Source organism: Saimiri boliviensis, chromosome 11 (assembly GCF_048565385.1).
Source record: "Saimiri boliviensis isolate mSaiBol1 chromosome 11, mSaiBol1.pri, whole genome shotgun sequence".
Classification (NCBI taxonomy): Eukaryota; Metazoa; Chordata; class Mammalia; order Primates; family Cebidae; genus Saimiri; species Saimiri boliviensis.
The window spans coordinates 5,718,682-5,735,599 of record NC_133459.1 but is presented as its reverse complement, the minus strand read 5'-3'; the positions used below and the strand labels follow the sequence as shown (position 1 = coordinate 5,735,599).

The 16,918-nt window shown below is 37.8% G+C and overlaps 1 protein-coding gene across 14 annotated transcripts in view; it reads right to left on the bottom strand.

Moving 5' to 3' along the window:
- Positions 1-16,918, bottom strand: part of CAMTA1 (calmodulin binding transcription activator 1) — a 964,942-nt gene that overhangs the window by 917,475 nt on the left and 30,549 nt on the right. For 11 of the 14 annotated variants that reach the window (XR_005580835.2, XR_005580833.2, XM_039474350.2 and 8 more), the window contains exons 2-3: positions 11,592-11,661; positions 6,306-6,424 (exon numbers count right to left, since the gene is read on the bottom strand). Coding sequence is in view for 12 of the 14 variants with exons in the window: in XM_039474350.2 (XP_039330284.1) it covers positions 6,306-6,424; positions 11,592-11,661 (189 nt within the window). In the remaining 2 variants the exon portion in view is untranslated. The remainder of the gene's footprint in view (positions 1-6,305; positions 6,425-11,591; positions 11,662-16,918) is intronic. The other 3 variants (XM_039474351.2, XM_039474345.2, XM_039474346.2) reach the window with 1 other exon arrangement.

The following is a 16,918-nucleotide window of genomic DNA, read 5'->3' as shown; positions in this document are numbered from 1 at the left end:
CTGTAATTTCAAAGAAATAACACGTGAATATACCAGAAAAACTAATCACTGAAAAATTACAACCCTAAACCTAACATCTACAAAGTTATACAAAGAAAAAAAAATTTTTAAACACAACACTCAAGATTATGTACCAACACCAAAAACTGATTAAAGAAATTTTTAAAAACTGATTAATGAAATTAAAAAAGAAAAAAAAAAAAGGTAAGGTAGCCAGGCACAGTGGCTCACACCTGTAATCCCAGCACTTTGGGAGGCGAAGGCAGGCAGATTGCTTGAGCTCAGTTGTTAGGACCAGCCTTGGCAACATGGTGAAACGCTGTCTCTACAAAAAATTGCCAGCTGTGGTGGCAGGCACCTATAATCCCAGTTACTCAAGAGGCTGACGTGGGAGGACTGCTTGAGCCCAGGAGGTGTAGGTTGCATTGAGCTGAGATTGTGCCACTGCACTCCAGCCTGGGTGGTAGAGTGAGACCCTGTCTCCAAAAAAAAAAAAAGTGGCATGATGTTAAAATAGTTGAAATAAAATATTTAATAATTCTTAGTCTTAAAGTCCATTTTTCTCACCTAAAAGTAAAGAGTTGGGGAGAAAGTACTCAAGACTTTAAAGGGTAAGTTTCCTCTTATAAAAAGCATTATAATTCCACTCAATTTTGTTTTTTCTCCTGCAGACTCTTTGGTGTAGCTTAGAATGTATCAACCTATACTGCTCTCTATATAGACATTTTTACCATTTAAAAATGCATTTAATATGACACTCTAAAGCTACCACCTACTAAAAACATCTGATGAAACTTTCTTAAAGGATCAGTACAAACTAGAATTCTATTTTGTTTGCTTACTCTAGAGAAACTCTGTACTACAGGAAAAAACAAAAAAAAAGAACATTAGTTCAAAAATAGTAATGCACAAAAGTGATCTGAACATATTTAGGGAGAACATTTTCATTATAAAAGGTTCATGGTGCTGCATTAGTTTGGCTTTGGAAGAATGCCAAGTGAAATCTAGATCCAGAGACTAGGGAATGCAGTAGTTATATTTTAAGTCAAAGAGCTAATTAATGACTAAACAAACGAATTTTCAGTCTGGACAACATATATGGAGTACTAATATACGTAATTATGAAGTAGTCATTTGTGAATTCAGACAGTAGCATTAGCATAATTATTTCTGGCGCTGGGCCTTAAAAATACTAACTTAAAATGCAGAAAACTTATAGTAGTTCACCTGATGAAAATGTGAACACCAAACTGATTATGAAACAATAGCTGGTTCTTTAATGAATGTGCTCTGTGTTTAACACATTCTTTCTCCCCTGCCCCAAATATACAAGTCAGGCCTAATGCTCAAGTTACACACAGATATAAAACAAAATTTCTATTTTTAATATAGTTTTTTTCATTATCCATAGTCCACATCCTAATAGTCATTATTAAGAATTAAAACTATCGGCCGGGTGTGGTGGCTCAAGCCTGTAATCCCAGCACTTTGGGAGGCCGAGACGGGTGGATCACAAGGTCAAAAGATCGAGACCATCCTGGTCAACATGGTGAAATCCCATCTCTACTAAAAATACAAAAAATTAGCTGGGCATGGTGGCGCGTGCCTGTAATCCCAGCTACTCAGGAGGCTGAGGCAGGAGAATTGCCTGAACCCAGGAACCCAGGAGGCGGAGGTTGCGGTGAGCCGAGATCGCGCCATTGCACTCCAGCCTGGGTAACGAGAGCGAAACTCAGTCTCAAAAAAAAAAAAAAAAAAAAAGAATTAAAACTATCAAAATACAAGGAGAAGAGATTTTTTTAAAAAAGGGAAACAAAACTACTTTCTTAAGAAATGAGTGTCTGCCCATTTCTACAAAAATCCAAAAATATATTAAGTTTGTTACAACATTTTACAATTAGATCAAGAAGCCAAACAATTCTATAAAACAAAGGGATTAGAAGTCACTAAACAGCTACAAGATCTTGGAAAAGTCACCTTGGTCTTGCTCTGTGGGACCAAACCAGGGACTATGGGACCCAAATCCGGGCTGCAGGGGCTGAACTCCCCTGTGCCCCACTTCCCGGCTCTGACTCCCGGTACATTTGTTAACATATCCAAGGCTTCCTCATCTATGAGGACAGTCAAATAATCTACCACATAGGATTAATTCAAAGATTAAATGTGATTATTCATGTAAAGGATTCAGTAGTCCCTAGCATATAAAAGATATTCAAGAAATGTTAGCTTCCATAATTAGCGAGCTTATCACCACCTTCACGCTGTCATCTTCACAACCTGAGGAATGCAGTTTGTAGTTGAGGGAGCATAATCTAAAATTGATTTGGTTTTAGATATAACATTTAATCTATTCTGTAATTGCAAATAACATTCAAGAAGGGAGAGGATTTTAGGTATTCAAATGGGTTAGAAAAGGTTAAAAGTAGCTTAAGTAGGCCCAAAGATCTCTCTTCTTAAACTCTTCCTTTCAGTGACTTTCAGCTTCACCAAACATTTGCATATGAACCCACAATACTAATCCTATATTAACTCTTCTTAATTCAAAACTACATTACAGGCCAGGCACAGTGGCTCAGGCCTATAATCCCAGCACTTGGGAGGCTGAAGCGGGTGGATCACCCAAGGTGAGGAGTTTACGACCAGTCTGACCAACTTGGTGAAACCCCGTCTCCACAAAATTATAAAACACAAAAATTAGCCAGGCATGGTGGCGCATGCCTTGTAATCCCAGCCACTCAGGAGGCTAAGGTACAAGAATCACTTGAACCTGGGAGTTGTAGGTTGCAGAGAGCCGAGATCATAACACTGCACTCCAGCCTGGGAGACAAAGTGAGACTCTTATCTCAAAGAAAAAAAAAGTACATTACAGAATAGACTTGCTGTAGTTTAGGTTTGTAGGCCTTTGATTAAAAGCCTGGACAGCAAACAACAGAATGAAAGTTCCAAAGAATTTACAAGCAACACAGAAGAAATTAAGCTCAGAGACAGGCTCTATCAAGTATGCTATCTTGACCAAAAAATAACTACTTTCTACCTACACTCCCTCATCTCTAAAAGGAAATGTTACCCACCTTGCAATATCATTATAAGGCTTACAAATAATGATATAAGGTATCCAGTCACTAGTTAAGAACAGGTGCTCCATAAATGGCAGGATGGAATGGGTACAATCTCATTCACAACACAAACGCACGCGCGCACACACACACACATACACACACAGTATAAAAGGTTTTCTCAACCACAAATACTTAAACACAGGTCTGAATAAAGCAATTCCTTATTAGTATGAAGAAGTCACATTATACCCAGCAATTCAACTGTACACAAACAGGAGAGAGAGAGAGAGAGAGAGAGAGAGAGAGAGAGAGAGAGAGAGAGACAGAGAGAGAGCGCGAGCACACGCGCGAGAGCGAGCACGCTTATGAACATAGAAAACAGAGAAAGATGACAGTTGACATTTCATACAGGCAGCTCCAGCCACCAATCTTACTTTGTGAACATATGCTGTGCTGAGAGTGAGATGGAAAACACAAATCTACTGTGCTCTCAACTGCGCACATTCCCACACGCCTCTTCCAGTGTGAGCCCCTTAAGTGGGATCTAAAAAATAGAGTTTTTGTACAACACAGCTTCTAAATACTTCATGTGGTCCTCAACCAAACACAGAAATCTATTCCAACTCTGGAAGCAAAACTGCCCTCTTAATAAGGGCAGTTTGACTGCATTTTATGAGCAAGTCAAGGGACTTCACGGGCAATTTTGACTATATATGATTTAGCATTACATAGGACCACGAAGCCCCAATGAGAAACAAGTCCACTGAACTACATTTCCCTTAGGTTTTCAAGTCAACATGAAGGGCAGCAGGCTGAAGAACGTAAGAAAATGCCAATCCCAGCTACAGCAAAGAAATGCTTTAATAACAACACTGATTGTTTCATTCCTCCTATTATCCAAGCAAGTTAAAAATAATAATAATGACAGGTTATCATTGCCACATAACACACTGCAGATTAACAATTTGTAAGGTAAGTCTTCTGCGTCACACTTAATATTCCCCTATTTTTCCAAAGCCAAAAAATAAAACAAGAAAAAAGGTAAGGTCCTCTATGGAGAAATTAGTCAACCTGTAAATTGAGTTCTCTCTTAAGAGTTTCTGTCAGCTGAGCTGACAATTAACTGAAAGAACAGCCCGTCCCAAGGGAAAGGGTGATGTATGGCTTCGCCCATCAGCTGTGCCACCTTCTGCAGCCTCCACCCTTTGGAACATACACTCCTCTACCTAGATTTCAGCATGAGTGACAGCTTACATAGACCAATCCACATTTTCCCATCTAGATCATCAAACTTTGCATTTTACCAGTCAGAGAAAGGGATGCATTTTCCTTTCTGTAATGTGAACTATGGTAGCCTATGGTCTCCAAGGGAGTATGTGGACTGAGGTCCAGAAAAAAAATAAAGAACAACTTCTCATTTTTTCTTTTAATCTTATCCTCTATAAAAATTCTTCAGTGGATGCTTTAAAATGTATCTAATATACTAGTAGGGCGTAACATGTAAATAATTTAGAGGTAAATACATACATGAAAGTTGAAGGGTTATGCTAAAAACTTTCAAAAAGTTTTGAAGCCACTGATTGAAAAAATTTACCAACTAAATTCCTAACATTGCTACATCCAGTTTTATAAGACTCTTAAGGCCACTGATTTTAATTCACTAAGCAATTTCTGGTTTCGAATATAATGTCAAATCATCATTAAAATCAACTGCCACGAAGACATGGGCCCATGGGAAAAAATAAATTAACTGCCAATTCTACAAGAAATATAATACTGAAAAATACGGACTTATTATGGGTTGGGTTACATTTATACGTACACTAGAGCTAATATATATAATAATATGGTATCAAATCTATGTTTCAGGGAATACTAAGAAATATATTGAGTTTTTAAATAATTCATAAGTTCTGACTTATTAAATGGCTTCCAAATTATATAATACTATTTTCCTGATAGAGTAACAATCTATGATTAAGACTAATTTCCGGCACATTTACTTAATTTTCATGTCTAAAAATGTCTGAAATAGTTAATAAATAACTGGTTAAACAGCGGGCCTCTAAACTAGCAAATGTTTGTCAAAGCAAAGGCATTCTGTCTGAGGGGGAAAATGTAAGTTACGCAAATTATCAAAACTGACAGAACTTCAAAGAATTTTATAATCAGTTAAGACAAGTAACAAAGCTGTAAGGTTCCAGTAAGTATTTAAATCTAACCTGTGATAAGGAAAGAGATTCATCCACATAACCTCTCACCATGCAAAACAAAAGCGTTCTGAATCAGGAAATAGCGCCAAAGAATCTTTAAAAAATAAGGCTCAACAGGCAGCACTCTTTTCTTCTTGAGTCTTTTAACAGAACTGAGTATCCAATAAGGGAAGAGTGCTACCTAACCTTAACTTGGACATCAATGTTGAGCCAGGCACACAAATGGATTTAGACCAACTTGAAAAACCAGCAACCTAAGCCATTTGAATTAAAGGAATAATAACTCCCAAATTGATGGACATATGCCTAATTCTCATCACCACACTAAATGGGCATTACCTTAAACTGAAATATTCAGATTTCAAAATAAAAAAGATGACAAAGCAATCTACTCCTAACAGTAAGACTCCTAGATTAAAATTTACTAAAAAAGGAAACATCATCCAAGATGATGAACATTTGTTCATTCTACTTCATACATCTACTTTCTAATTGGATGCCAAATATATAATCTACTGTACAGCCTTCATTCTTTTTTTCAGCCTTCATTCTTAATAAAAATTCTTAGCATTAAGCAAATTTCCTTCATTAGAAAGGATGAAAAGCCATTTCAGTTGTATGAAACCTGCCCTCTCAAACTCTATAGAAATTCACATTGCCAAGGTACTACACATTCTGTGGAACACTGGGACTGTATATTTATTAATTTATGAGACATAAGAACTAATGTTTAACTGGCATGCAGGCAGAATTAACCACTAAATGCAAGACACCAAAATGCAAGAAAATAGAAACTCATGCTAATTTAGTTAAGTCAACATGCACATTTTATATCTTTCAATGCAAATTAAGCAGATCAGAGAAAGATCAAAAAATATGTTGGTTGGTTTCTGTCATATCCACATTAAATAATCTCATTTACAATTTCCTTAGTATTTTAAATTTAAAGCTAATATAAAGTAGGATTATGCAAAACCACCTAAAAAATTTGCCCTTAAAATAATTATACCCTTAAAAAAAGAAACTTATCTACCTCATTAGTGTTCCAACGGTGCCTCTCTTTTGGTAAACTTGAACATTTCGGCAGACATTCAAGCAGCTTTTTCGGTAAAAAGATTTTTACATGACTACTATTGCTGTTCCCATGATCATCTATAAAGAAGAAAACAATAAATTTAGAGAAAATAATAGAGAAAATCTCCTTTAAAGTACACTGGCAAGGTCAGAAATAGCAGCTCAGCTTAGTCAATGTGAGACCAAGAGCATCAGAGGCCTCACTATTCCTCTTAGCAATACTCATTTACACATTTATCAGATAGATGGCAGCAGGAATCTGGTCAAGAGGTTTTAAAATAGGATCGGGCTTGTGCTCCATGACATGTGAGTGAATAGGGAAAATCCCAGCAGCTGCCCATAACCAGAATGTTATTTTTAACGGTTCTTTCCCCATGTTTCCATGAAGCACATAAAAATTATAAAATTAACCTCGCAAAACCCAAAAACCTTTTATTAAGCAGTTGAAAAAATGTTAAGTTTCTTAGGTAAGAAGAATTATACTAATATATGACTATTTTGTTCATAAATACTACTTCATCCCCTGGGCTATACATAAGATTTAGCCTTTCAAAAAGCAAATCACAAATCTTATAAATACAAGAGCTTTAAGTCTGCAGTTAGCTACCCAGGTAATACAGCTAGCCTTTCTAGGCCTGAACATAAAAACATCATTTTAATTAACTTGATTTACATATACATATCTACATAATTAATGTGTTTCATCAAAATGTAACTCTTCTAAATGAGTTAGAGAAAAATTAATTACTTTCAGACTAGATGGTATGTCTGACTACCTAATAATCAGCCTACCTGATGCTTTCTACAAGAAATCATTTCCTTTACATAACAATTACTTCACTCATTTATTTACTTATATATCATTTATTATTTCACTCCTATAAACAAAGTTCCTTTGCCTGGCTCAAAATTTCTTGCAAGCTTTGGCACATTTAGGTCAAAGTTTCAAATTACTCATTCCAGTTTTTTTCATGCTAAATAAGATCCCCAATACGAAGAATATAACACATAACTAGGTATTAAGGAGCAACACATTAAAACATGAAGGACTTAATCTGCTCCAGAAAGTCACAGTTGAAACAACTTTTCCTGATGGAATAAGGTTTTGTAACACTGAACTCAGAGTCAAGAGTCCAAGATCTGGCCCAGTTCTGCTACTTTCAATTGTGTGACCTTGGGTAAGTTACTTAATATTTTTAGTTTTCCCAAATTAATAAGATTAGATTAACTCTGATTCTTCTCCAGACACAAATCCCTATAAAATTTACTGTCATTAAATAACTTAATATGCCTTACAATTAAGCAACCTTATGTAAGTATACAGGAATTGGTTAATAATCTTTTTTTTTTTTTTTTTGAGATGGAGTTTCGCTCTTGTTACCCAGGCTGGAGTGCAATGGCACGATCTCGGCTCACCGCAACCTCTGCCTCCTGGGTTCAGGCAATTCTCCTGCCTCAGCCTCCTGAGTAGCTGGGATTACAGGCACGTGCTACCATGCCCAGCTAATGTTTTTTGTATTTTTAGTAGAGACGGGGTTTCACCATGTTGACCAGGATGGTCTCGATCTCTCGACCTCGTGATCCACCCGCCTCGGCCTCCCAAAGTGCTGGGATTACAGGCTTGAGCCACCGCGCCCGGCTGGTTAATAATCTTAAACGTGAAATGCAACAATAACTTTTTCCAGTTATTTCCTATAACTTTGTTTAATACAGTCTATCTTCTTAAACAGGTAAAAAACATCAAAGAATAAAAAATTTTTTCTAAGGTCACAAAATCCCCTCCAAACATTCTTCATCTGATTAACACATTTCTTCTCAAAGAAAAGATCTTAAAAGGAAAATACTGGGCATAGAAATAAAGTCTAAAAAATTTACTACATCATATAGAACGATTTTATAGAGATGAACTTAGGAGAGTTTTAGCGTACTAAATCTTTTTTGGTCCATGAACTACATAACCAATTGAATTATAATACCAGTCCTCTATTTCTGTAAGCAGTATAAAAACTTTAAAAATCTAAAAACTGCTTTTAAGAACCTCAAATTTTTAATTTAATAGGAAAATAAGATTAAACTTTTTAAAAATCTTGCTATGAAACCAAAAAGAAACTGTTCAACTAAAAGAAAGTTCACAGAAAGTTCTGTATTAATTACACACGATAAAACCTTGGTAATTTTATGTGCTTATGCATGCTCCCTGCACTTCATCCTCCCGAGGGAGGTACCATGGGCCATAAAACTTTAAAGCAGAGAATACCAAATCACATGAGCCTTTACCTCCCTTCTCTCTTCCCCTAAAGTAGTTTTATTCTCATTTTTAAAAATCCCCCATGATATGTACAATTCTGAAAATAGAGGTGAAATTCTAAAATCTATATTCAATTCAAATATTCAACATTTATAGGTACCTTTTTTGAAAACGGCAATAGTTGCTCAATGGATGAGCTTACTCTGAATTGTATATGAACAGTCATATCTCTAAGAAAGCTATCAGCTTAAAGTACAATTCTGAACATTTATGAGCAGGATATTAAGCCACAGCTTCTATGTTTGTGATCACAATCTGATGTTAATTTTCTGTTCTTTTAGCCTCTTTGAGGAACCCAGTTACCGTGTGGTATATAAAATGCATGTGTGCATGTGTGCGTGCATGCATGTGTGTATTGTTTACGTGTGTAGTAAAGGTACTCTTCTCAATAGCACAATTAACTGCTACAGAAAAGGCTTCAGTCTTCCACTCTGATACCAAATCAGGCAATGGTAAACGTGCCCAAAGAGGAAAAGGAACAGGGCTGCGTAAGCAAGCACCCTCTCAATCTAGTTTCTAAACATTACACTTTACGTGGAGGTGTGGCCATGGAGTCATAAGGAACAGGAATATAACTGGCCAATGGGTTCCCCTTAATCAGTTTTTAAACTATACCATTTCCAAAATTTTAGGTTCACACTGAATATAAATTGCATGTTTTTAAGAAACAACAATGGGTCAATCTTCCTACTACATTATAAGGATTGCAAGTTTAATACTGGGAAAAGAATCAGTAGAATTTCAAATAGGCAAAATGTTAAAACTCGTATTTTTAAATTTCAGTGTTTCTACAGGTGAAGTGGGATAAAGAGAAACTGATCTTATACTGGAAAAGAACTGTTCACATGGCTCTACTGTATAAAAATGTGTTTTTCAACTGAAACTTGCTTTTTAATGTGTTTAGGATAACTAAAAAGGATAAAATAACTAAATACGTGTGCCAGTTTTAAATCCTAATAATAGTATCTTGAGTGAACAGTAAAATTAAGGCATACACTGGTTTCAACTGCGTCATTCAGTACTCAATACAAATAGTTAAACTTTGACACTGAAAAGTGGGAGTGTCAACCAAATGACAGTAAAACATTTCATTACCATTATCTAACAAAATATACATGATATTAGACTTTACAAAATAATTTTCCAACCAACTTCACAATAAAAAAAATAACTAGTGAGGCTCCTGAAATTGACAGATGATTTGCTTGGCTGACAGCTGTAATTCTAGAGAATGAACCATCCTTTTTGTCAATCTACAAGTTATACTATAACTAAAACTTCCCAAAATGCACAAAAATGCTCATTCACTTAGAGAAAAGGCAGAATTATTGTTTTCATGTTTTGTTTAAAAAAACTAAGATTCACATTGCCAAATCCTTTACTTAAATCCAAAGAAATGTATCTGACCTTTTCCTCTGAAAATTCTGTGACTTTTGCCAAGGTAAATTTTAACTATATTAACTAACCTAGAAATGATACATTCATCTTACTTTGATTCATAATTATTAAAAATTAAATACTGTTGGTTCTATGAATAATGATGAAAACTGTTACTCAATCAAGTTGATTACAATTATCTTTCAAACTCTAGACCAAACTGTTCAAACAGTTTGGTTTAACAGTGTATCAAATTGCTAAATCTTATTGGGAATATCTTTGATCAACAACATGAGTAGTAAAATCAAAAGGAAGCTCTACAATTCTCTGTTTATCTCTAATTATTATGTGCTTAGATTTAATTAGTAGTATAGGAACTGACTGAGGAAAACATAAACACATACTGTTATATGCAAGTCAGCAATAATGCTCACAGCAGCAAATACTGCCATTACTAATCTAAGACCTTCAAATCACCATATATCCAAATAAATATTAATTAAGCACTATGTGCCAAACATTGATCTGATTTTGCATTTTTCTTTTGCATTATTCTTTTCCAAAGTCTCCAAAGTGTATTAAGTCCAGTAGTAATTCTCCGAAAGATTTTTAAAAGGTTAAAAAACAGAAACTAACAGCTTTTTAAGTAGAAAAATATAATTAGTTTTGCTATTTAACAATCCCCTTCCTGTTCTTAGAGTTGTATGATCATCAAATCTTACTGCTTCTATTTTTAGGTAGCCCAGATTTACCTTTTTCCTATAGATCAAATTACCAAATCTCGGGTCCAGGTTTAGGTCAACTCATAATTCAGGTTCAATAAACTTCTCATTATTAATCTACATTTACATTTTCAATCTAAAAATATGTAAGAGGGGACAGATAAAATGGGGGCACAGAAGCCCTGCAATTCATCACTTCAAGTTGGGTTTGGGGGCATTCTCTCCTGCTCTACTTCATTCAATTCCAACTGGAGGTACACGTGATTAAGTAAAACTATTTTCCATTATTTATTAGCGAGTAAACATCTGTGGTACTCTACTGTGTATCAGGCACCCAGAAAGGATCTTACATTGCACTCTTTCATTTAATCCTCACAATAAAACACAAGGGCTTAATTACCCCCATTTTACAGAGGAGGAACATGAGGCTCAGATTAATTGGCCCAAGATCACAGCTACTGAGTGGATCAACTGGGATTCAAACATGACCTGTGCCTTTTCCCACAATACCACACTGCTCCTACTCTAAGTCACCTGGTATTGGACACCAGAATTATAGAACTGTTGTATTAGTATCAAACATTTGTAAAGTGCTTTCGCGTCTCTGTGTGATTAAATCTTTTGCCTTTTTTAATCCCCACAGAAACTTTATGAAGAGAGAATTCTTTTTGCTACCCCAGAAGGATTAAGTAACTCATCTAAGATCACACAGCAGTTAAGTGCAGAACCCAGGTCTTCTGAGTCTGGGCTGAAGGCTGTTTCCACTGCACTAGATGATAATTACTCTCACTGTCAAGCCCACCCCTTCCTGTAAGTCAAAAGCTTTTTCAAATCCTACCTTCTATAGGTGGCACGGTGTTGAGAACACAGTAGGTGCTAGTTCCGCAGAATACACTTTGGGAAACGCTCTAAGGAAACAGAAAATAAAATGTAAAACTAATCTTTCAAAAAGATATAATCTGGCTCTTCTGTGATATTCCTGCCAAGATGCAAAACCTGAATCTAATCATGAGGAAACATCAGACAATCCAAATGGAGGAACATTCCACAAAATGACTGGCCTGCAATCCTCAAGAATATCAAGGTCATGAAAATCAAAAAGGACTAAGAACTGTTCTGTATTAAGAGACTGAAGATACAATCCGTTATGATCCACGGTTCTAATTAGATATTTTTCTACAGAGGCCATTGCTGGATCAACTGGCAAAACAGGAACAGGACTGAAGGACTGGGGAGTAGGCATGTTTCAGTGTTAACTTCCTGCTTGTGATTGCTATCTGATGGTTATGGAGGAGAATGTTCTTATTTGTAGGAAATACATGATCGAGTATTCGAGGGTGATGGAACATCACATCAGCAACTTATCCTCAAATGGCTCAGGGGGAAAACATTCTTTGCACTGCAAACTTAAGGCTGTTTCAAAATTTAAGATACATGTGTGAGAAAAGGTCTATGCTGGTGAACATGCATTAACTGTGTAATTTTTTTAATGGGAAGTGTGCTGTACATAGAATAAATTTTTGCTAAGAAGAACCAATGTCACATTCATTTTGAAGCTCCATCAACACCAACATTATTAACCATTTCCCAACAACAAACCCAACACCCATCTCATCCAAAAAAAACGTGAAGAGTGCCAACTAGTATTAACGCATGTGAAGTCAGTCAAGGGGAAGTCAACAAGAAAAAAACAAGGTCTCTCTCTGGCTGCTTCACTCAGATAAAATTAAAGATTTCACATAAAAACCTACACAGAGGTAACTTAAAAAAAAAAAAAGAAGAAGAAGAGGAAATGTTTTAAATCTTGACAGCCAATTATTTTCAGTCCTTAAAATATCTTTTTTGTTTGGTTGCAGTATTAAATAAAATTTTAGATTATTCATACTACATTATAAACCACATATTTATACACTTAGAAACCAAAAATAGTTTACAAGTTCAACAACCACCCTCAACATTTTATATTTAAAAATCTACCAGGCATGGTGGCTTGTGCCTATAGTCTCAGCTACTCAGGAGGCTGTGGTAGGAAGATCACCTGAACCCAGAAGTTTTGAGGCTGCAGTGAACCATGATAACACCACTACATTCCAGCCTGCAACAGAGCAAGGCCTCATCTTTAAAAATAATAACAATAAATAATTCAGTGGTTCACGCCTGTAATCCCAGCACTTTGGGGAGCCAAGGCGGGTGGATTACTTGAGCTTAGGAGTTAAAAGACCAGCCTGGGTAACATGGCAAAACCTCATCTCTACCAAAAATACAAAAATAAGCTGGGCATGGTAGCACACACCTGTGGTCCCAGGTGATACCTTGAGGTAGGAAGATTGCTGGAACCTGGGAATTTGAGGCTGCAGTGAGCCATGACCACACCACTGCACTCCAGCCTGGATGACAGGGTGAAACCCTGTCTCAAAAAATTAATTAAAATAAAATAAAATATGCCAGGCGCGGTGGCTCACGCCTGTAATCCCAGCACTTTGGGAGGCTGAGGCGGGTGGATCACGAGGTCAAGAGATCGAGACAATCCTGGTCAACACGGTGAAACCCCGTCTCTACTAAAAATACAAAAATTAGCTGGGCATGGTGGCACGTGCCTGTAATCCCAGCTACTTGGGAGGCTGAGGCAGGAGAATTGCCTGAACCCGGGAGGTGGAGGTTGCGGTGAGCCGAGATCGCGCCATTGCACTCCAGCCTGGGTAACAAGAGTGAAACTCCGTCTCAAAAAATAAAATAAAATAAAATAAAATAAAGAGTTCAGTTCTACCACTTACTAGCCATCCTTGGGAAAGTAATTCAACCTCTTTATATCAACTCATCCAAAAAGAGAGAGTGGATACTTCTCTCTCCTATCTCTCAGGCAGGAGGAGGGGTGGGGTTAGATAACACATACGCAAACCCTGTCAATTCAGAAGCACCACCCAAATACAAAACACTATTGTTACCACAGTTAATAAGGATGATCTTCAACCGTGTTAATGTTTTCTAAGAACAAACAGGATTGCCTGAGTTATTTATCTGTGGTTGGTGTTTCTGTTTTTGTTTTTGTTTTGAGACAGAGTTTCACTCTGTTGCCCAGGCTGGAGTATAGTGGCACAATCTCGGCTCACTGCAACCTCCGCCTCCCAGGTTCAAGCGATTCTCCTGCCTCAGCCTCCTGAGTAGCTGGAACTACAGGCGCCCGCCACCACGCCTGGCTAATTTTTGTATTTTTAGTAGAGACGGGGTTTCACCACATTGGCTAGGCTGGTCTCAAATTCCTGACCTCAAATGATTCACTGGCCTTGGCCTTCCAAAATGCTAGGATTACAGGCATGAGCCACCACATCTGAGTTTTTTATGCCAAAAGTGTTGAAATCTGACTAATGTTAACTTCCACAAATTTTTAATTTTCCTCTCCCTTATGTCCATGATCAAGTGCTTCAGAAGTCAATTTTCAGCGTCCATATAAATAAGGTCCTTCACTATAATGTGACTCCTAGCTACCAGGATAACCATGAGCTCCTTAATTCTTTCTTTTCTATTTCTGTAAAATTCTTGTTCTAGGACTGTTTCTCTCTCCTGTTTGATTTAACCAATTCCCAGCTACTTGGGAGACAGAGGCGGGAGGATCATTTGAGCCAGACATGAGCCATGACAGTGCCACTGACTGTAGCTTGGGTGACCCTGACACAAAAACAAAAAAAGTAGTTTACTATGATATCATCTGTGGTAACAGCCATGTCCAAGGATTCACCCATAAACTAGACAAGGCTCAGATTTCATGTATCCTTTGGAAAATTCAACATTACTTTCTACCTATGACTGTGAGCATGGAATTATCATACATTAGGAAAAGTGGTTGATGGGAAGATTTCCAAAAGGGGAGATGTCAGCAGTACGCTGACTTCTTGTAACATTTGCAAGAGTCGCCAGCAACAGCCCACTAATCGCATGATACAATACCTCATTTTAGGGCCAGGCGCGGTGGCTCAAGCCTGTAATCCCAGCACTTTGGGAGGCCGAGGCGGGTGGACCACGAGGTCAAGAGATTGAGACTATCCTGGTCAACATGGTGAAACCCCATCTCTACTAAAAATACAAAAAATTAGCTGGGCATGGTGGCGTGTGCCTGTAATCCCAGCTACTCAGGAGGCTGAGGCAGGAGAATTGCCTGAACCCGGGAGGCGGAGGTTGCGGTGAGCCGAGATCGCGCCATTGCACTCCAGCCTGGGTAACAAGAGCAAAACTCCGTCTCAAAAAAAAAAAAAAAAAATCTCATTTTAATTTAGTTTCTGAATTAAAATTTAAAATTTTATGCCATTAAAAACAATGTCTTACATTCAAGGCTTAACACTTCCTGGCTTCCTATTATCAAAAACTGATGATATGATTACCATTTGATATATCTTAACAATGGTCACTTAGGTTCAGTGGGACACACTAATGAGTAGCTTCATAAAAAAGGATTTTTATACCCAACTTCAAAGTCTGACAATAAGTAAATCAGTGACAGAATATATGAAATAACAGGAAGAACTGGGCACTAAAATAACATACGTCAGAGAAATATCATAGACAAAAACCAATCACACTTTCTCCACAGCACTGCATAATAACGTCTCCACAGTTCACCAGGAAAGAAACGTTAAGTCAAAACTGAAATCAAGTCATTCTATCTTGGAAAACCATAGGTTCTCAAAACAAGTAAGCCAAAGCACAAAAAAACTTACATAAGACATGGCTACCTTGTATTAGATGCCCCTGTGCCAGATACTGGGCCAGGAGCTTTCACGGTGTTCTGATCTCCCTCTAAGTGCCTGTTTGCAATGCTGGGGCGGCTCTGCCACAGAGGGAGGCATGCTGGTCTTAAGCACCTGCAGGGCCGCGGTGGTGGTGTCCCAGGCCACCACTCACTGCTGAGAAGTCTGAGCAAATCAGTCAGCCACTCTGTCCACAGGATAACAGTGGAATGGAAAAGCATAAGCTTTCAAGTCAGAAAGATCTGGGTTCAAGTCCTTCTTGAGACACAGGTCTTCAAGCGCCTCCCTGCTGACTCTTCAACTCAGACCCCTCATCCTTCAGGAAGCCTCCTGCCTACAGGGTTAGGCAGTCCCGGTGGCGCCTTTGGAGTGGCCTGTGTTTTCGTCTCACAGAACACATCCTTCTTTAGGGTAGCTCCTTCCCTTTGTTCTACAACTATTAAAGGAGCACCTAACATGTGCCAGACACTGTTCAGGAGCTGGGACACAGTAATGAACAGGACAGACAATGGTCCTGTCCTCCTGGAGGTACATTCCAGTGGAGGGAAAGCAGATGGTAAATGGGATACTCTCCAATAGGGATAAGTGCTATACAGGAAATGAAATGGAGTGGTGCATTACCGTAAAAACTTGGAAGGATGTTTTTCATTGTTTCTGAATGTACAGCCCTGGTGGAGGGAAGGGAATACTTGATTAGAGCATCAAGAAACCTGTATTCCATCATTAACCAAATCAATGGTCCTCAGCCTTAGCTAGTTATCTAGTGAGATCTCCAAAACTCTGACACCCAGAGCAATTAAGTCAGAATGTCTGGAGATGGAATCCAAGCCCAGTATTTTTTTAAAGGCCCCCAAGTAATCCCAAGATGTATCCGAAGTTGGGAACCACTGAAATAAACAGTTGTGTGACTCTGGGCAACTCTCTGACTTTCCCAGTTTTCTCAAGAGTCAAATGGGTAGTCAATCTTGAGCAGAACTTCTCCAAACTTTGTGCATGCAGGTGAGCTTTGGATCTTCCTTCAATGTAGGTTCTGATTCACAGCTCTGAGGGAGGCCTGCGATTCCACCCCAAGGTGATGCCCATACTGCAATTAACGGCCACACCTTGAGTATGAAAAACCAGATATCAACCTAAAAGATCGGGAATTAGATAAACGATCTATAAAATATCTTTATAGTCCTAACATTGCTCAATCACATTAATTCTACGAATTCCTAGAAAACTAAAAAAGTACTTTCATCTGTTAGTACATACTATAATACAAAACTATACCAGAACATCCATGAAGATAATTAAAAGAAACTCTGGGGATGGTTACTGAAGCACAGTGCCCCGTTTCTGCTAGAAGTGCCCAAGAAGGCTGGGCATGGTGGCTCACACCTGTAATCCCAACACTTTGGGAGGCCAAGGCGTGAGGACTGCT